Genomic DNA, 21,783 nt, shown 5'->3' on the forward strand with positions numbered 1-21,783 from the left:
GTTCCAAGATTCCATTCCAACAGTAACTTGTGATGTAAGAGGGAAGTGCACCAATAAGGGCTTTAAAAATAAACAAATACCGATGATAGTTACACCTTTCAACCAGAGAAGGCCATCCAACCTTTTCATAAAGGACACAGTGGTGGGCATCATATCTGTCACCACCAGTCATTAGGGATGGGTACCTTTCACATTTGAACCGATACCGGTACCCAACGGTACCTTTTTTCGGTACTTTAGTCTCAAGAAATTTAATTTAGTCGTAAAAAAAAAAATCCAAACTTCAAATAACTAAAATTTCGACAGTTTTCGGCTTGTCATTGCTCCGACTGCTTTGTTGTTGAATCAAGTCAAATCTTAGGTAAGCATACATTGTGCGTGTGAACGTTGATATGAAAAGAAAAAAGTAAAAAAAAAAAAAAAAAAAAGTAAAAAAAAAATTTTTATAAAAGTTTTATTTTTATTTTTATTTTTATTTTTTTTCGGTTTCTCACTTGATTCGATACTCGGTAGTACCGACGTGTTTCGGTTCGTTACCTCAAAAGTACCGAATTCGGTACCCATCCCTACCAGTCATACATCTCAGGGCAGAATGATAGACCAGAGGCTTAAGAGTTGAAGCTGCAGCATGTCTGGACCCCCGACTGAGACAGCCACCTTTCACAACCGGGCCAGACCTGGCCAAAAGCCGGCTAGGACTGTTGTATCATGGTTTAGCTTGTGTACCACAGTTGGTGGTGTGAAAACGCAATGGAGACACAAACTCAACCATACCGTACCATGCTAGACCATGGCTATAGCCCCAGCCAGGCTGAACATAGCTAATGAAGACACAAACCCAACCATACCATGCTAGACCATGGCCATAGCCCCAGCCAGGCTGAACATAGCTAATGGAGACACGAACCCAACCATACCGTACCATGCTAGACCATGGCTATAGCCCCAGCCAGGCTGAACATAGCTAATGGAGACAAGGAATATGTGACCAAAAACACCACCGGCTGTCGTTATTTGTTGCTGTCCTGCAGTTTGTTTGGGCTCAGTGGGGGCTACTGACATCCCTCACGTCACCCAGACTGATGAGACCCGCACCAGACTTTGCCCGTTCGCGCCCCCGCGGGGGTGTAGGACCGGCACCAGGCTGGGCCGCGGAGGTGTAGGACCAGCACCAGGCTTTGCCCGCTCGCCCGTGGGGGTGTAGGACTGGCACCAGGCTTTGCCCGCTCGCCCGCGGGGGTGTAGGACCGGCACCAGGCTTTGCCCGCGGGGGTATAGGACCGGCACCAGGCTTTGCCCGCTCGGCCGCGGGTGTATAGGACCGGCACCAGGCTCGCCCGCGGGGATGTAGGACCGTCACCAGGCTCGGCCGCGGGGGTGTAGGACCGGCACCTGGCTCGGCCGAGGGGGCGTAGGACCGGCACCAGGCTCGGTTGCGGGGGTGTAGGACCGGCACCTGGCTCGGCCGAGGGGGCGTAGGACCGGCACCAGATGGATGAGACCCGCACCAGGCTTTGCCTGTTCTCGCCCCGCGGGTGTGTAGGACTGGCACCAGGCTCGGCCGCGGGGGTGTAGGACCGGCACCAGGCTTTGCCCGCTCGGCCGCAGGGGTATAGGACCGGCACCAGGCTCGGTTGCGGGGGTGTAGGACCGGCACCTGGCTCGGCCGAGGGGGCGTAGGACCGGCACCAGACGGATGTGACCCGCACCAGGCTTTGCCCGTTCTCGCCCCGCGGGGTGTAGGACTGGCACCAGGCTCGGCCGCGGGGGTGTAGGACCGGCACCAGGCTCGGCCGCGGGGGTGTAGGACCTGCACCAGGCTTTGCCCGTTCGCCCGCGGGGGTGTAGGACCGGCACCAGGCTTTGCCCGCGGGGGTATAGGACCGGCACCAGGCTCGCCCGCGGGGGTGTAGGACCGTCACCAGGCTCGGCCGCGGGGGTGTAGGACCGGCACCGGGCTCGGCCGCGGGGGTGTAGGACCTGCACCAGGCTCGGCCGCGGGGGTGTAGGACCTGCACCAGGCTTTGCCCGCTCGCCCGCGGGTGTATAGGACCGGCACCAAGCTTTGCCCGCTCACCCGCGGGGGTGTAAGGCCCGGCACCAGGCTTTGCCCGCAGGGGTATAGGACCGGCACCAGGCTTTTCCCAGCTCGGCCACGGGGGTGTAGGACCGGCACCAGGCTTGGCCCGCTCGGCCGCGGGGGTGTAGGACCGGCACCAGGCTTTGCCCGCTCGGCCGCGGGGGTGTAGGACCGGCACCAGGCTTGGCCGCGGGGGTGTAGGACCGGCACCAGGCTCGGCCGCGGGGGCGTAGGACCGGCACCAGGCTCGGCCGCGGGGGTGTAGGACCGGCACCGGGCTCGGCCGCGGGGGTGTAGGCGTCTCATTGATGTTGCTCTGTGTTCCCAGCAGCCGCTGTGGTCAGGACCTGCAACACGGACCAGTTCCGCTGTGACGACGGCAGGTGCATCGCCGCCTCCTGGATTTGCGACGGAGACAACGACTGTGGAGACATGAGCGACGAGGACCAGAGACACAACTGTGGTACGAGTCTTCTCCTCTTCCTCTTCTGTCACCTTCTCCTCTTCCTCTTCTCCTCTTCCTCTTCTGTCACCTTCTCCTCTTCCTCTTCTCCTCTTCCTCTTCTGTCACCTTCTACTCTTCTCTATCTCTCCCTCTCTCTCTCTCCCTCCCTCTCTCTCTGCCTCTCTCTCTGTCTCTGTCTCTCTCCCTCTCTCCCTCTCTCTCTCTCTCTCTCTCTCTCTCTCTCTCTCTCTTCACAAACAATGGGGGATCGATCACATTAGGTGGTCAGTCGATTTCACGGTCACACGTTCTGGAACGCGGCTTGGAATGTGTGGAATGTGTGGATTGTCAAAAAATGCACAATGTCGTCATCATCATTATCATCATCATCGCATGGTTTAACCCTTTCAGATTAGAATCTTGAGATCTGAACGTTAGATTCGATTCTAATGTATTGTCATCATGCAGCACAAGTACCGTACGACTAAAAGAGGTAATTGGCATCCAACCAAAGCGCAAATGTAAAAGTAAAGTGCAATAGTAATATACAGTGTGCAAGTGTATATAGGTATATATATATATATATATGTATATACAGCATTATTGTACATGCTATCATACAGAGTTATATGGGTGATGATGGCCATAGAGGCTGTGGGAGTTAGGACCCCCCCCCCCTCTCTTGGATGACTCTTTGATCTCCCTCTACCCATCTTTCCTTCCTACCCCCATCCCTCATTCTTAACCCCAACAATACCCTCCCCCACCTTTCCCCAAAATGTCATGACACCCCTATACATTGTGTGTTCCTATGGCCCCCACCCCTTCCAGTTTGTATGTAGTATAAATATGTTTGAAGATCTGGTGAGGGCTGTCTCTTACCGGGTGTCCTAGCTCCACGCTGAGTCACCCAGCCTAACTCTGAATCTTTGTATTGATACTTTGATTGAGTTAATAAATCGTATTAACCAGGTCTCTTTTGACTAAGTTAGTTATTAACTTCGGCTATTTCAGTATTGGTATAATACTGTATACCAATATAATATAGTCTAGTATAATATAGTATACGATATATAATAATATATATATATATAAAATAATATATAATATAATATAGTATATGATATAGTATATAGTATGATTTAGTTATAGTATACAATTATATAGTATAGTATATAGTAGTATAATATAGAATAATACATGATATAATAGAACAGTCATTTATATTATTGTGTGTATAAATGAATGAACCTCAGTAAATATGCAATTTAACTGATAGATACACAAAATGTATGTATTTATGTTAATTTAATTGTGTTGATGTTTTCATTTCTGCAAAATAAGTATGTACATGTTGTTTGGTAAACATTGCGCTATGAACAGTCTATCAGTGTACTGTATGTGTGTAGGGACAGGTACGATAAGAGCTTTCTTCTTTAGTGGGATTTAGTGGATCATATTAAGTGAACTATATGTACTGAAGACACTGTTGGACTGTAACAATTCCATGTACGAATAAATAAAAATTTAATTAAAATGAAATGAGATTTCCACCACAAGGCCTTGCACGGATTGTTAGTGTAGTTCTCTCTCTTCCAGTATGGCTGCCTGTGACCACAGGTAACCATTTTGGTGTGCAGTGGTAGAGCAGGTAACACACTGGGGAATCAGGTTATTCTGTGTCTTGTTTACAAGATCCAGTAATAATAAGACACCAAATGATTATATTTTTGTTTATATATTTCATACATACATCAACACATAGCAGTGGCTTCGGAGGTAGAGCAGTTGTCTGGTAATCCATAGGTTCCCGGTTTGCTTCCCACTCCTCCCGGGCAGCGTTTCGATGTGTCCTTGAGCAAGACACTTAACCCCTAACTGCTCCCGATGAGCCTGTCGGCACCTTGCACGGTCGCCTCTGCCGTCGGTGTGTGAAGTGAATGTGAGGAACAAATTGTAAAGCACTTTGGATAAAAGTACGGAAGCCCTAAGCGGCCATACATTAAATACATTTTATTTACTCCGTTTTCTCGTGATAACGAGATAATTATTGCGTTATCGCGAGAAAACGGACTTCGTTTTCCCGTGATAACGAGATAATTATCGCGTTATCACGGGAAAACAAATTAAATCTGATTAATTTATTTCAGGGGGGTACATGACATACAGTACAGGTATACACAGTACTGTTACATTTGCGACATACAAGATATGAATGAATGAATGAATGAATGAATGAATGAATGAATGAATGAAAACTTTATTTAACAGATTGCAGAATGGGTACAATACAGTACGGCTCAATACATACAATTGTTAAGGGGATGCAGACCTGAGAAAGACGTTTGTCTTGTTTCCATCAGGGTCCCCCATTTTCAATTCATATAGACATATATGACATACATGACATACAGATAGTCAGTACTGCTACATCTATACATTTATGACATACCAGATTTGCAAATACAGTACTGTTTGTGATACAGAAGGAGTCAAGAAAAGGGAGTATATACATTTGACGTAGAAACTGTACATTGGAGGTTGGGTGGGGGGGGTTGGGTACATTGGGATATTGACAACCATACTGGGTAATTTACATTGGAGGTGGTTGGGGGGGGGGGGGGGGGGGGGCGGGGGGCATACTGTATAAACAAGTAACACTGTACATTGAGGGGGGGGGGGAGGAGACACTGTACAAACAAACACAATTGTACATTGAACTATTGACAAAACCATACTAGGTAAATGACTGTACATTGGAGGGGGTTGGAATGATTGGGTTAGGATATTTACAGGGGCCAGTGTTGAATTGCAGTCTCCCGTAGGTGTCCCTTGAGAGAGGTTTTGAAAGTGGGTAGTGATCCACATTCCTTTACAGCTTTGGGTAGGGCGTTCCACATTGATGTGGCATAATTGCGAAACGTGTTTAGTCCCTTATTTGAGCCGAATCTGGGTTTGACATGATTTGTGGAGCTCCCTCTGGTGTTGTGATCGTGGTATTCACTGACCTTTGGGAAGTATTTTGACATGTACCTGGGTACCTTGGTCGTGTAGTGTATCTTGTAGACCAGGCCCATTGCAAGTTGTTGTACTCTGTCGTCTACTCTAAGCCATCCTAGGTTGTCGAAGTGGGCAGGGGTGAGGTGGGTTCTAGGAGTAAGGTCAAGCAGTAGTCTGACCAGTTTGTTTTGAGATGTTTGTAATTTTGTTTTTAGCGCCTTTGAGGTGCTTTGGTACCATGAGGTGCAAGCATAGTCGTAGTACCCCTGAATGAGTGCTCCTGCCAGAGTCTTCAGGGTGTTCTTGTTTACCAGAGAGGAGATCCGGTACAAGAATCGAGTTCGTTGGTTGACTTTTTTTATTACATTGGATGCCATTTTGTCACAGGAGAGATTAGCCTCTAGGATGGACCCCAGGTAGGTAATTTCATCTTTCCTTGTGACAATATTGTCACCCACTGTAACTGAGAAGCCGTCGGTCTTGCTGAGTTTGTTATTTGAACCGAAGAGAATGGACTCTGTTTTGCCCATGTGTAATGATAGTTTGTTATCAGCGAGCCATATGCAGATTCTGCCTAGTTCCGAGCTGAGGGTTTTTTCAACCTGTAACTTGTTCTTGTCAGAGACCAGCAGGGCTGAGTCGTCCGCAAACAGGAACAAGTTGCAGTCACAAGCTGACGACATGTCATTTGCATAAATTAGGAACAGTAGCGGTCCTAGTATGCTTCCTTGTGGAACACCACAGCTCACTGTGAGGGGGGGGGATAGGGTACCGTTTACCTCCACCATCTGTTCCCTCCCCTCAAGGTAGGATTGCATCCAGCTCACTGATAGACTATCAAAACCAATTGCTTTTAGCTTGTCAATCAGAATGGAGTGATTGACCGTGTCAAAGGCCTTTTGTAGGTCCAGCATGACCATGCCGCAGTATTTGCCTGCGTCCACCTCTTGTTTGATGTGGTCATTCAAATAGAGAAGGCATGTGTCAGTGGAGTGGGATGTTCTGAAGCCAGATTGGAATTCGTAGATTAGATTTTTTTCCGCTAGGTACTTTTCGACCTGTTCGTAGACTATTTTTTCCATGACTTTCGAGATGGAGGTGAGAATAGAAACAGGGCGGTAGTTGCCTGGGTCTAATTTGCTGCCCTTTTTGTGCAGAGGGGTCACCCTCGCAGTTTTGAAGTCCTTGGGGACGTGTCCCTGTTTTATGGAGAGGTTTATTATGTGTGTGATGATTGGTGTGATGGCGGCTGCTGAGTCTCTGAGGAATTTGGAGGGGATGTTGTCATGGCCAGTGGCCTTGTTAGGTTGGAGGGCGCTCAGTTTATTGAGTACCTCATCTGTTGTTACCGTTTCCAGCTTGAAGTCGTCCTTGCGGACCCCTAGGTTTTTGTAGAAAGCTACTATGTGTTCTACCCCATAAAGCCCTGAGTGGGAGGGTAGTTTGTTTACCAGTGTTGTGGCTATGTTTGTGAAGAAAATGTTTAAGTAATTGGCTACATCCAGCTTGTCTGTGATGAGCGTGTTGTCAGTTTTTATGTTTATGTTTGAGAATCTGGTTTTAAGTTTTTTACTGCATCCTAGTTGATTATTGAGTAATTTCCAAAGTTCACGTGGTTTGTTTTTGTTTTCCTCAGTTTTGTCATTGATGAAATTCTTTTTTGCAGTTTTGATCATGGAGTTTACGTCGTTTCTTAGTCTGTTTCTTTCTAGTTTGAGTTCAGTCACGTGGGCTTGGAGTTCACTGCTCGTGCTTTTAGTAAGCTTTGACTGACTTTTACGAAACTCAGAGCATTTTTTGTCTCTGGTTTTCATAGCGGCCAGTATTTCGGAGTGCATCCACGGCTCAGCGCGATTTTTTACCCTGGTGGTTCTTAGGGGGGCCATGTCGTTTAGTATTGCTGAGAATTTGGTTTTGAAACCAAGCCATGTTTCGTCAACCAGTGTACCATTGAGTTCATCTGACCAGTCCAGACTCTCCAGTTCAAGGTTGAAGGCCTCGCTAGAGTAGGTTTTGAGGTCTCTAGATGTGACTGTTTTGTGGCAGCCAGCCTTTTGTTTTAGTTTTTTTCGGGTACAGAATATCATATAATGATCACTTAACCCACATGCTATAACCCCTTTATTTGAGATCTTGGACTTGTCGGAGGTCAGAATGAGGTCAATGGTAGTCTGAGTTGATTCACATACACGTGTGGGTTGGGTGATTAGCTGGCTGAGGCCATGCAGATCACAAAACCTACTGAAGGCCTTGAAGACGGGTGCATCTTTTCGTTGCATATCCGTGTTCCAGTCTCCAATAAGAATTTTGTCTACATCCTCAACTCCAGCTAAACACCCATCCATTGTATCATAAAAGCCACTATGATCTGGCGGCCTGTAGACTGTGCCAACCAGTAGGGATTTCGCCCTTTCGAATAGGATTTCCACCCATACAGTTTCAATTGATTTATGATTCAGGTCATTTCTGTTGATGAATTTGGTGTCCTTGTGTATGTACATACAGACACCACCTCCATGTTTGTTCCTATCATTCCTGATTATTGAGTAGTTCTCAATCTCTATCTCTGGATCTTTTACAGAATCGTCGAGCTTAGTTTCTGAGAAGCACAGTATGTTTGCCTTACCATTTATTTATGCCTTACCATATGCACATATACAGTACTGTTAAACAGAGATCCTAACAGAAAATATACATACGATGGGGAGGAAACTGTACAGTAGGAGGTGGTGGGAGGGGTTTGGACGTACGGGGGCCAGTTTCGCGTTGCACCCTCCCGTAGCCAGGTGCTCTTTGAGAGCTCACTTTGATTGCACTTTGAGGCACATTAATGTGTATAATATTATCTGTAACAGCAAGGCATAAAGCTATTTCAGCCTGTGTCAGGCCTTGATTGAAGAGATATGTGACGCGGTGATCAATATCCTCCTGCTTAGCCCCTTTCGTGACTGTGATGCACGCCAGTGGCGGCCGCCACTGGGGGGCGCTAGGGCGCCGCCCCCCCTTCAGGCCCTGCCTGGTTATATGAGAGTAGAACAAGAATAAGTATCTTTTTGTTTTTTGTTTTATAGCCCTATAAATAATATAAACATGTTTAAAATGAATAATATTTACTCATTTTAAGTATGTTTGTATTTCCAATGCACAATATAACGTTATTATCGCAATTAAAAAACACTCGTTTTCCAGAGCAGGAAGTGACATCACGTTTTTTTTATTTTTTTTATTTTTTCGTATTTCTCGGCCCGGGCTATACGCGATAGCGCTCTGAGTGCGCGTCACAGTTTGATCGCTGTATCCGTCACAGCCAATCAGTGCATAACGCGTTGTGTGTTGAAACTATTATGTTGGAATCTGGGCGCGATTTGAAGCGGTCTAGCCAGTAGCGTCAAGAATATCTGTAGCCGCATTTCGCGGAGACGCTCTCTGATTGGCCGACGCCAGTATTTTTTTCCGTAGCAGAATTTCACAGAGACGATCTCTGATTGGCCGAATCCAATTTCTAATGTTCCAATTCTAGGTTATTCCGGCTAGGTTGGTTCCTAGGTTGGTCGGTGGAGATAGTTGTGTTGTTGTGAGAATGATGCAGGCAGCTGTTTGTCTTAGACGAGCGTGCCGTGACTGCAAGTTCTTTAGACTGTTAAGCTTAGGCACTCTTTCAAAGTTGGTTAAGGTTAGAGTTTGTCTTAGAGCATGGCGATAGAACGCCAGGTAGTTTGCAGTCTGTTCGAGCGGAAATGGACAAAGGAATGTACTTGTGTTGTGCTAACGAGCTAACACTTGGCTAACAAGCTATATGGCGGATGTAGTCTGGAGACAGACTACAGTGGACAGTGGTCTGGAATACATCATCAGTGGATTATACACGTTTATCAAGCTCTCCTGCCCTGGACGTTTCAACTAAACAGTGAGTCTCTCTCTCTCTCTCTCTCTCTCTCTCTCTCTCTCTCTCTCTCTCTCTCTCTCTCTCTCTCTCTCTCTCTCTCTCTCTCTCTCTCTCTGTGGTTAACGTTAACGTTTGTAAATAGTTTTTTTTAGGAGCAGTACTGTTAGGCTACTGCTGGCCATTCATGAAGCGAGACATTGCTGATTGTTTATTTATTTTATAACACAAGACTATGACTACCAACTGCCTAGCCAGCCGTGTATCAATCTTGGATGCAATAATAACGTTACGTCGTTACCACACTGACTATGTCGATGGCTCATTTATTTAACTACTGCAGCTCTCTCGGATTGAAAATACGTGGATTATGGCTTGTTCAATATCGTCTATGTTTGAATGAATGAATGAATGAGAACTTTATTAACAGATTGCAGAATGGGTACAATACAGTACGGCTCAATACACACAATTGTTAAGGGGATGCAGACCAGAGAAAGACGTTTGTCTTGTTTACAGAGGCACTTCACTTAGCAAAAGCGAAAGGCCTCTCCTCTGTCCTGATTCTCCTAGATCTATCTGCAGCCTTCGACACAGTCAACCACCAGATCCTCCTTGCGGCCCTCGCAGGAATGGGAGTGGCTGGCTCTGCGCTGACATGGCTGTCATCATACCTCAATGACCAAGTGTCATGGAGAGGGACCCTGTCGGCCACCCGCCCCCTGCGGACGGGTGTCCCCCAGGGCTCGGTTTTAGGACCCCTTCTCTTCTCCCTCTACACTAAATCACTGGGTAACATTATCACGTCTCATGGCTTCTCCTACCATTGTTATGCCGACGATACTCAACTCTTCCTCTCCTTCCCTCCCTCAGATATCCACGTCTCTGAGCGGATCTCAGCCTGTCTGTCCGACATCTCCGCCTGGATGACGTCCAACCACCTCAAACTGAACCTAAGCAAAACAGAATTGCTCCACCTGCCGGCCAAATCCTCCCCCCTAACCGACCTTTCAATCACAGTCGAGAATGCAGCTGTGACTGCGTCCCCGACCGCCAAGAACCTTGGTATTGTCCTCGACGACCAGTTGAACTTCTCTGCTCACATCGCAGCGACGACCAGAACCTGCCGATTCCTCCTGAGCAACGTCAGAAGGATCCGCCCCTTCCTGACAAAAGAAGCCACCCAACTCCTCGTCCAATCAACAGTCATCTCCCGCCTCGACTACTGCAATGCACTGCTCGCTGGCCTCCCGGCCACTGCCACTAAGCCTCTTCAACTCATTCAGAACGCAGCGGCCCGCCTGATCTCAAACCTACCGAAGTCGGCCCATGTCACCCCACTTCTTAGGGACCTGCACTGGCTCCCCATTGCTGCACGAATCCGCTTCAAGGCCCTCGACCTAGCATACCGTGCGGCAATGGGAACCGCTCCCGCCTACCTCCGGTCAATGGTCTCTAACTACACACCCTCAAGACCCCTACGCTCTGCATCTTCTGGCCGCCTCAGACCTACTCCTATCCAAGCTCCGGGAGGATCATCAAAGAGAAGTCGCCTATTCTCAGTCCTTGCCCCACAATGGTGGAATGAACTACCCACCCCAGTTAGGACAGCCGAATCACGTCCAATCTTTCGCCGTCGACTAAAGACGCACTTCTTCAACCATTATCTGAATTAAAAAAAATAACTATAAAAAAAAAAATCTAACCCTAACTAACCGTACTGTCATGCACTTGTCCTAATAAACGAACCTACACTGTAGCACTCAACACTTTGATGAACATTGTTGCTCAGCTGATAGAGTTGTGCCCTTCCTGATGGCTTGTCGTACAGAACTTGTAAGTCGCTTTGGATAAAAGCGTCAGCTAAATGACTAAATGTAAATGTAAATGTACATCAGGGTCCCAGATTTTCGATTCATATCCATAGTTTAATAGCTAGCCTTGGCTCGTTTAACAATATGCAAAATATGTGTACAGCCCTGTACTCATACTGAAGTTATTCTTGGTATATAATAGGTCTGATTGTGTAACGAATCGATTCCACGTCGCGCTGTGTGTGAGAGAGAGAAGGAGAGAGGGAGAGATGTTTGGTATAGCGCCCCTAGTGGCGAAGTACCCACCGGCCGCCACTGGATGCACCGAGTGCATCATAGTCACGAACGGGGCTACCTGCTCCTCTGACATTGCGACACTGAATGATGTTTCCTGCAGTGATTTAATATATAGACTATCGTTTCGGGAAAACTGAGCAAGTAAAATGTATGAATGTACAGCCTCTTAGGGCTTCCGTATAAAAGAGATATTTAAATGCATCATTTACCATTTAATTGAGTGCTACAGTCTTGAGTGCATATTAGCAACCGCTGTCTATTCCATTGCTTTGTCCAAAACAATGGTTGCTAATATGTTACAACTACACAAACGTTCCTGTGCCAGGCCTCTATTGAAATCTATTTGCGCGTCCAAGATAGAATTCCTACAACGTTTACCTAAACGTGTCACTCACTGTAATTCCTCCTCTTGTCTTCCTTTTGTCTCCTCCTCTTCTTCTCTTCTTCTCTTCTCATCCTCCTCTTCTTCTCTTCTTCTCTTCTCATCATCCTCTTCTTATCTTCTCTTCTCATCCTCCTCTTCTTCTCTTCTTCTCCTCCTCTTCTTCTCTTCTTCTCCTCTTCTTCTCTTCTCATCCTCCTCTTCTTCTCTTCTTCTTCTCTTCTCATCCTCCTCTTCTTCTCTTCTTATCCTCCTCTTCTTCTCTTCTTCTCCTCTTCTTCTCTTCTTCTCTTCTCCTCCTCTTCTTCTCTTCTTCTCCTCTTTTTCTCTTCTTCTCTTCTCCTCTTCTTCTCTTCTCCTCATCTTGTTCTCTCCTCCTCTTCTTCTCTCCTCTTCTTCACTTTTTCTCCTCTCCTTCTCTTCTTCTCTTCTTCTCCTCTTTTTATCTTCTTCTCTTCTCCTCCTCTTCTTCTCTCCGCCTCTTCTTCTCTTCTCCTCCTCTTCTTCTCTTCTTCTCTTCTTATCCTCCTCTCCTTCTCTTCTCCTCATCTTCTTCTCCTCTTCTTCTCCTCCTCTCCTTCTCTTCGCCTCCTCCTCTTCTTCTCTCCTCCTCCTCCTCTTCTTCTCTTCTCCTCCTCTCCTTCTCTTCTTCTCTTCTTCTTCTCTTCTTCTCTTCTCCTCCTCTTCTTCTCTTCTCCTCTTCTTCTCTTCTCCTCCTCTTCTTCTCTCCTTCTCCTCTTCTCCTATTCTTCTCTTCTTCTCTTCTCCTCCTCTTCTTCTCCTCTTCTCTTCTTCTCCTCATCTCCTTCTCTTCTCCTTCTCCTCTTCTTCTCTTCTCCTCCTCCTCCTCCTCTTCTTCTCTTCTCCTCCTCTTCTTCTCTTCTTCACTTCTTCTCCTCTTCTCCTCTTCTTCTCTTCTCCTCTTCTTCTCTTCTCCCCTTCTTTTTCTCTTCTTCTCCTCTTCTTCTCCTCCTCTTCTTCTCTTCTCCTCCTCCTCTTCTCTGTAACAAGGCAACCGATGGAAGAGACAACGGTTGCCGTGCGCTGATGTGTGAGAAATAGAGAAACAAAAAAACATAATAACTTGGTGTCTACTTCCTGGATCCTGTAACTCCCGCCCCCCCCCCCCCCCCCCCCCCCGTCTGCCCCTCCAGCCAACCGCACCTGCTCCGCGGCGGAGTTCACCTGCGTGAACAACCTGCCGCCGCAGAGGAAGTGCATCCCGCGCGACTGGGTGTGCGACGGAGACGCGGACTGTACGGACGCGCTCGACGAGCACCAGAACTGCACGCGCAGGTCCTGCGGGGTCAACGAGTTCACCTGCAGCAACGGCCTCTGCATACGCGGCTCCTACAGGTCAGAGGGCGTGCAGGTTAAAGGTCAACGAGGCCGTTTCGGGGGGAGGGGTGTTTGTTGGAGTAGATTAGATTACATTAGATTAGGTTAGATTAAAATGGGTTGTCATCATACAGCAGCATCATGCAGCACAACTACAGTACTACCAAAATAGTTTTGACATCCAACCAGAGTGCAAATGTAACAGTAAAGTGTGATAGTAATATACAATGTACAGGTGATTGAACTGGATATAAAATATATAAATTTGTACTACCGAGTAATAGTACTAATCAGATGTACAGAGTTGTAGTATTAATATGTACAGTGATACAGGTATAAAGACACTATGGTAGTAAGTAGGGATGCTCGATATTGGCTTTTTTTACTGATACCGATATACCGTTATTGTCCAACTCTTAATTTCCGATACCAATATCAACCGATATCAACCGATACCGATATATGCAGGCTTCCCCCCCTCCCCCAAAAATGGAATAATTTCAGGTAATTAACATTACATATCTCTTGTTGTGGAATTAACACAACATTATGCATACTTTTGACAATAAATAAAATCAGAATTTGTTCTTACTTGCTTGCCTGAGTAAATAAAGGTTATAGAAATGTAAAAGAAAATGATTTTTTTTTTTTTTAAACCGATACCCATATTTTCAGTATATATATATATGGTATATACAGCACTATTGTACATGTTATCATACAGAGTTATATGGGTTACATATAGGTGTATAGAAGGATTATATGCAGGTATATTCAGACAGATATGGATATAAATATATTTCTGTAAATATAAATATATGAATGCATATATACGGTATATACAGCATTATTGTACATGCTATCATACATAGTTATAATGTGTTATACAGAGTTATATGTGTTATATAGAGTTATATGTGTTATATAGAGTTATATGAGTTATACAGAGGTACATGGGTTATATAGAGTTATATGTGTTATATAGAGTTATATGTGTTATACAGAGTTACATGGGTTATATAGAGTTATATATATATATATATATATATATATATATATATATATATATATATATATATATAGTCTCGACGACATTGAAAATGAGGGTGACCTCAATTGTCTTTTCGAGAATAAATAAAGGTTGATGATGATAGTTTTAGTTTATCATTTTTATCATTTTTAGTTTATCATTTTTAGTTTTATCATTTATATATTGCATACTATCATGACTTTCATTACTTATCTCGTACGAAGTAACGATCCATTCCTATCCTTGCTGGATTTTTGTTTTGTTTTGTTTGTCCTGTTTATTTTGTGATCTTGTATGTTGGTTTACTTATTTTGTAATTTCATTTCTCAGTTGATTTTGTTGTTGTAGACTGTTTCGATGTCCAATGTTTTTTTTGGTTTTTTTCTTTTTCTTTTTCTGAAAATGTACATGCACTGTATTGTGTTAGGATCCCCTCGAAAACGAGATGCTACATCTCAAGGGGTTATTCCGAATAAAGAATTTCAATATATATATATATGTGTTATACAGAGTTAGGGCCCGCGTCCACCTGCCGCATATTTATGGCCGCAAGTGTCTTTTTTCAATTGATCCCAATGGGGAGGGAGCGTATGCGGCCGCATGCTGCCGCCTATAGGTGTTGAAACAGCTCCCCCTGCCGCCTGAATATTTTCCACAACAAAGTTGTGTTTCCGCGTCTCTGATTGGCCAGGTCATGTGACATGTATGCCCAATCGTGGGACCGCAAGTTTTTGGATGGTTAAGCTTAGGCGCTCTTTAGAAGTTGGTTAAGGTTAGAGTTTGTCTTAGAGCATGGCGATAGAACGCCTGCCCTGATTCCAAACTCTAACCTTAACCAACTGCTTAACCAGTGATAAACTAGGCGTTAGGTAGTTTGCAGGCTGTTCGACCCGGAAATAGGCGCAGAACTTGCCGTCCCACAATTGGCGCACATGTCACATGACCTGGCCAATCAGAGCGCCAAACTCGAATGCGGAAACACAAATTTGTTGTGGAAAGTATAGACGCCCCCCTGCCTGCAGAGTTACATAGTGTTGAAACAGCTCCCCCTGCTGGCAGAGTTATATAGTGTTGAAACAGCTCCCCCTGCCGCGTCTATACTTTCCGCAACGGAGCTCGGTTTCCGGGTTCCTCTGATTGGCCGCGACCCCCACGTGACCCGCGGTAACACCACCCACTTCAATGACAGAGCTCTCTTGTTTAATAATATTGTCGCGTCATCTTAATATGCTGCTTATGCAGTTATCAGCTGTATTTGGCATAGACGCCTGAGTCAAGAAACGCAGTCATCTTAATCTTAATATGCTGCTTATGCAGTTATCAGCTGTATTTGGCATAGATGCCTGAGTCAAGAAACGCTATTGTCGCGCCGCCACTCTGAGTCAAGAAATGCAGTCATCTTAATATGCTGCTTATGCAGTTATCAGCTAGCTGACTAAATGTAAATCTTATGCAACGCCAGTCAAGAAACGACCGCCTCAGCAGCATCACGCATCAACTGTAATGTGGAGTGGACTTAAACATATTTACAATTAGCATTTTATAAAGTAGAACTGTAATGTTTACTTTCTCAGTCAGCGCTAAGTGCAGCATAAAGTCAAGTCCATGCCGCTTCTGCCGCACGCGCGTCAACACACAGGCGAGCGTCAACACACAGGCGAGCTGTAGCGGCAGCGGTGGATAAGGGGGGTTGCGGCCAATCAGAGGAACCCGGAAACCGAGCTCCGTTGCGGAAAGTATAGACGCCCCCCTGCCGGCAGAGTTATATAGTGTTGAAACAGCTCCCCCTGCCGGCAGAGTTATATGGTGTTGAAACAGCTCCCCCTGCTGGCAGGTGTGACCGGCGTAACGACTGCGGCGATGGCACCGACGAGCAGGGCTGCACCTACCAGACCTGCCAGCAGCACCAGTTCACCTGCCAGAACGGCCGCTGCGTGTCCCACGACTTCGTGTGCGACGGGGACAATGACTGCGGGGACGAGTCGGACGAGCTGGAACACCTGTGCCACGCGCCCCCGCCCACCTGCCCCCCCGGGCAGTACAGGTGTGAGAACGGACACTGTGTCCCCCTCAGCCAGGTGTGTGACCGCAGCGACGACTGCAACGACAACAGCGACGAGAAGGGATGCGGTGAGTGTGTGACCTTCATGGCCTTCATGACCTTCATGACCTTTATGACCTTCATGACCTTTATGACCTGTATGACTATAATGACCTTCATGACCTTTATGACCTGTATGACCATTATGACCTTCATGACCTTTATGACCTGTATGACCATTATGACCTTCATGACCTTTATGACCTGTATGACCATTATGACCTTCATGACCTTTATGACCTGTATGACCATTATGACCTTCATGACCTTTATGACCTGTATGACCATTATGACCTTCATGACCTTCATGACCATTATGACCTTTATGACCTTTATGACCTGTATGACCATTGAGTCAAAGAGTCCTAACAGTGTTTATTATTAACAGTTGGCAGCAGGCCATGCCCACGGTTGTGGAGCCTGATGGCTACTGGCAGGAAGGACTGGCCGAGGCAGTTAGTGGTGTGTCATGGGGGTGGGGGGGGGGGATGAGTCTTTGGCTGAACGTGCTCTTCATCTTGGCTAGCTCCTCATAGAGGGGGTGGGAGAGGTTTTCCAGTATAGCATCCAGGTCCATGTTATAATGGGTGTCTTGACAGCGACAGTGGCTCGGGAGGTAGTCGAGCAGTCGTCTGGCAATCCGGAGGTTCCCGGTTCGATTCCCGCTCCTCCCGGGCAGCGTGTCGATGTGTCCTTGAGCAAGATACTTAACCCCTAATTGCTCCCGATGAGCAGGTTGGCACCTTGCGCGGTTGCCTCCGCTGTTGGTGTGTGAATGGGTAAAATGTGAGGAACAAATTGTAAAGCGCTTTGGATAAAAGCGCTATATAAAAAAAAGCAGCCATTTACCATTTGACTGAAAAGGCTTGAAAATCCTTCGATTTGTTTGTTTGCGTGTTTAGTTTGTAACGTCTGCCCGTTCTTTTCCTTCCCATTCCCGCCCCCCAGGTGTCAACGAGTGCACCGACGCCTCCGTCCACCGCTGCGACCACGAGTGCGCCGACACGCCCACCAGCTTCGTCTGCACCTGCCGCGCCGGCTTCCGCCTCATGTCCGACAACAGGACCTGCGACGACGTCAACGAGTGCACCGACACGCCCGCCGTGTGCAGCCAGGTCAGATCAGAACACTCAACACTGAACTCTCCACTCACAAGTACACATGAGCACACACAGACACACACACACACACACAATACTCATGCGGCAAACAGCTAAAGCAATCACTTTAAACAAAATGTCACTTTAAATAATGGAAAAGTCACTTTAAAGGAAGGAGGTACTAATAGTATAGTTTAGATACATTAAGAGTTAAAATTGTAAATTGTATATTGTATAGTAGTGTACATAGGAACCAGTTTCTCAGGAACTTAGCATGTCTTTTTTTACCATGCATATCTTGTGTCTTACCTATTCAATTTTTTTCTATGCCTATTTTTATTATTGTATTTTGCACAATCAATGCGGGCATGACCACCCGCATTTCACTGTATGCCCTGTATGTGACAAATAAACCTCTTGATTCTTGATCCAGGTGTGCGAGAACACGGTGGGCTCCTACGTGTGCAAGTGCGCCGCGGGCTACCTGCGCGAGCCCGACGGCCACAGCTGCCGGCAGAACAGCGACATCGCGCCCTACCTGATCTTCAGCAACCGCTACTACCTGCGGAACCTGTCGACGGACGGCGAGCGCTACTCCCTGATCCTCCAGGGCCTGACCACGGTGGTGGCCACGGACTTCGACCGCGTGGACAAGCGGCTGTACTGGATCGACGTGAGCCGCCGGGTGATCGAGAGGATGTACTTCAACGGCAGCGACCGGGAGGTGGTGGTGAACGGGGTGGCGCACGGCGAGGGCCTGGCGGTGGACTGGATCGGCAGGAAGCTGTACTGGGTGGACAGCGCCCTGGACTGCCTCAAGGTGTCGGAGCTGGACGGACGTTTCATGAAGAAGCTGGCAGAGCACTGCGTGGACGCCAACAACACCTACTGCTTCGAAAACCCCAGGGGGATAGTCCTGCATCCCACATACGGGTGGGTAGCAGACTGAGATGAGAGGAGAGGAGAGGAGAGGAGAGGAGAGGAGAGGAGAGGAGGAGAGGAGAGGAGAGGAGAGGAGAGGAGAGGAGAGGAGAGGAGAGGAGAGGAGAGGAGAGGAGAGGAGAGGAGAGGAGAGGAGAGGAGAGGAGAGGAGATGAGATGAGATGAGATATTTCGTTATCGATCCCCCTGGGGGAAATTTGGACCTCATAGCAGCATGGGGGGAGGGGGGAGGGGAGGGGCAGAGTAATAGTAGAAAGAAAGGCAATACAATTAGATCTGAATATAAAAATAAGAGAAAAATAAACAGTATAAACCAATATAATTAACTCTGCTCATTTGCTAGTATTGTTGTGAAATTGGTATAAGATTTTGCTCTAAGTGGTATTAAAAAGGTCTTAAAAAAAGTCTTAAATGTAACTTGTTGAAACCTGCAGATAGCCTGTATACACTATACTACTAGTGCTGCACCATTGCTTCTCCCTCAAGAGGAATTGTTTGGATAATTAAAAATAGCCTGCTGTGGCTGCTGTGGTTAAAAATGTAAGGTATAGATTTGTGTGATGGATCACGGTTTATGTGGGTTTTTATTTTAGTTTATTCTAAGGTGCTTTGGCTTTATTTTGACTTTCTGTGAGGGACAGGTGTCTATTTCGTCTTTCTGTGAGGGACAGCTGTCTATTTCATGTCAATCACTGGCCTCTGCAGTTAATTGCCATGCGGCATGGCAGGTGTGTGGGCTTGATTGCCACCTGATTGGTGTCAGGTGTGCAGTGCCTTGAAGTAGGTTTGGTTGACTGTGTTCGGATGCTTGTCCATTTTATGTTTTTCCCTCAATAGTAGAGAAGTGTCCCAAGCTCACGCTTCTAGGGTTTTCTCTTTCTCTAGTGCTGTTGTTTTTCTTGTTGTTTTCAACTGCTGCTAGGCAGTGGTGGTTATTTGGGGATTTTCACCCAGTTATTTTATACTGGTGTTTTGTGTTTCCTACAGTTTTTATTTTAATTTATACAAATTTTGTGTTTTCCCCCACCCTCTCTCATCGCTCAGCGATTCCAGTGGTTACCCCTCTTTAAGATTCCCCTTTTTGTGTGTGTCTGCGTGTGTGTCCTACAGATTTGTTGTTATTGTCGTCGTTAAAGGTGCACCTTCGATCGTTTGAAATGAGGGCCGTGGAGAATCAAAAGGCTGTGCCTTCATGCCAGGTCGCCGTTGTAAATAAGAATTTATTCCTAATGACTTACCTGGTTAAATAAAGGTTAAATAAAACAATTATAATAATAAAGAATCAACCATGTACACTTATGAGGAATAACCACGTAAGTCTACACTGTCCTCATTGCGGAGCGTGAACGGTTACTGTGTAAAGTGCAGCTTTTTAAATCCCAACTGACCTGAAGTTTCTCGGATCCCACTTAGGTATGTGTTCTGGACTGACTGGGGAGACAAGGCCTTCATAGGCCGTGTTGGAATGGATGGAACCAGCAAGACAGCTATTATCACCACCAAGGTGGAGTGGCCCAATGGGATCACCATCGACTACAGTAACGACATGCTCTACTGGTCCGACGCGCATCTCAACTACATTGAGTGAGTAGATTATATATATTCTGGAGTAAAATTACCAAACTCTGTTAATAAAGAACCTTCTCTCATGTGTCTGGCCTACTCTGTCTCCCTCTCAGCCTTCCTACTGTCTCAATAAAGAACCTTCTCTCCCGTTTCTCCCCTACTCTGTCTCTGTCTCAGCCTTCCTATTGTCTCAATAAAGAACCTTCTCCCATGTGTCTCTCCTACTCTGTCTCCCTCTCAGCCTTCCTACTGTCTCAATAAAGAACCTTCTCTTCTGTATCTCCTCTACTATGTCTCCCTCTCAGCCTTCCTACTGTCTCAATAAAGAACCTTCTCTCTACTGTGTCTCTACTCTGTCTCCCTCGCAGACTTCCTACTGTCTCAATAAAGTACCTTCTCTCCTGTGTCTCCCTCTCAGACTTCCTACTGTCTCAATAAAGAACCTAATCTCCTGTGTCTCGGCTCTGTCGCCCCCTCAGCCTTCCTACTGTCTCAATAAAGAACCTTCTCCCATGTGTCTCCCCTACTCAGTCTCTGTCTCAGCCTTCCTATTGTTTCAATAAAGAACCTTCTCTCCTGTGTCTCTCCACGCTGTCTCCCTCTCAGCCTTTCTACTGTCTCAATAAAGAACCTTCTCCCATGTGTCTCCCCTACTCAGTCTCTGTCTCAGCCTTCCTATTGTTTCAATAAAGAACCTTCTCTCCTGTGTCTCCCCTACCATGTCTCCCTCTCAGCCCTTTACTGTCTCAATAAATAACCTTCTCTCCTGTGTCTCCCCTACTCAGTCTCTGTCTCAGCCTTCCTACTGTCTCAATAAAGAACCTATCATGTGCCTCTGTTCTGTCTCCCTCTCAGCCTTCCTACTGTCTCAATAAAGAACCTCTCCTGTGTCTCCCCTACTCTGTCTCCCTCTCAGCCTTCCTACTGTCTCAATAAAGAACCTTCTCTCCCGTGTGTCCCCTACTCTGTCTCCCTCTCAGCCTTCCTACTGTCTCAATAAATAACCTAGTCTCATGTGTCTCTGTTCTGTCTCCCTCTCAGCCTTCCTACTGTCTCAATAAAGAACCTTCTCCCATGTGTCTCTTTACTCTGTCTCCCTCTCAGCCTTCCTACTGTCTCAATAAAGAACATTCTCCCATGTGTCTCTTTACTCTGTCTCCCTCTCAGACTTCCTACTGTCTCAATAAAGAACCTTATCTAAAATGTTTCTCCTACTTTGTCTCCCTCTCAGCCTTCCTACTGTCTCAATAAAGAACCTTCTCGCCTGTGTCTCCCCTACTCTGTCTCCCTCTCAGCCTTCCTACTGTCTCAATAAAGAACCTTCTCTCCTGTGTCTCCCCTACTCTGTCTCCCTCTCAGCCCTCCTACTGTCTCAATAAAGAACCTTCTCTCCTGTGTCTCCCCTACTCTGTCTCCCTCTCAGCCTCCCTACTGTCTCAATGAAGAACCTTCTCTCCTGTGTCTCCCTCTCAGCCTTCCTACTGTCTCAATAAAGAACCTTCTCTCCTGTGTTTCCCTCTCAGCCTCCCTACTGTCTCAATAAAGAACCTTCTCGCCTGTGTCTCCCCTACTCTGTCTCCCTATCAGCCTCCCTACTGTCTCAATAAAGTACCTTCTCTCCGTGTCTCCCTCTCAGCCTTCCTACTGTCTCAATAAATACCTTCTCTCCTGTGTCTCCCTCTCAGCCTTCCTACTGTCTCAATAAGTAAGGGATAATGTATAGCTACGAGGTCATTGTCGCAAAATAATTGACCGACACAGAGTTTAGAATACCGAGGCGCCTCGCCGAGGTGTTTTAAACGTAG

At 46.5% G+C, this 21,783-nt stretch overlaps 1 protein-coding gene across 1 annotated transcript in view; it reads left to right on the forward strand.

Moving 5' to 3' along the window:
• Nucleotides 1-21,783, forward strand: part of lrp2a (low density lipoprotein receptor-related protein 2a) — a gene marked incomplete at its 5' end in the record, with an annotated part of 335,411 nt that overhangs the window by 199,946 nt on the left and 113,682 nt on the right. The window contains 6 exon segments of the mRNA XM_084314359.1: nucleotides 2,412-2,543; nucleotides 13,056-13,257; nucleotides 16,104-16,399; nucleotides 17,319-17,485; nucleotides 17,904-18,403; nucleotides 19,826-19,996. Coding sequence (XP_084170485.1) covers nucleotides 2,412-2,543; nucleotides 13,056-13,257; nucleotides 16,104-16,399; nucleotides 17,319-17,485; nucleotides 17,904-18,403; nucleotides 19,826-19,996 — 1,468 coding nt within the window.

The sequence above is a fragment of the Notolepis coatsorum genome (genome assembly GCF_963971535.1).
Source record: "Notolepis coatsorum genome assembly, chromosome: 5".
In the NCBI taxonomy this organism is placed as follows: Eukaryota; Metazoa; Chordata; class Actinopteri; order Aulopiformes; family Paralepididae; genus Notolepis; species Notolepis coatsorum.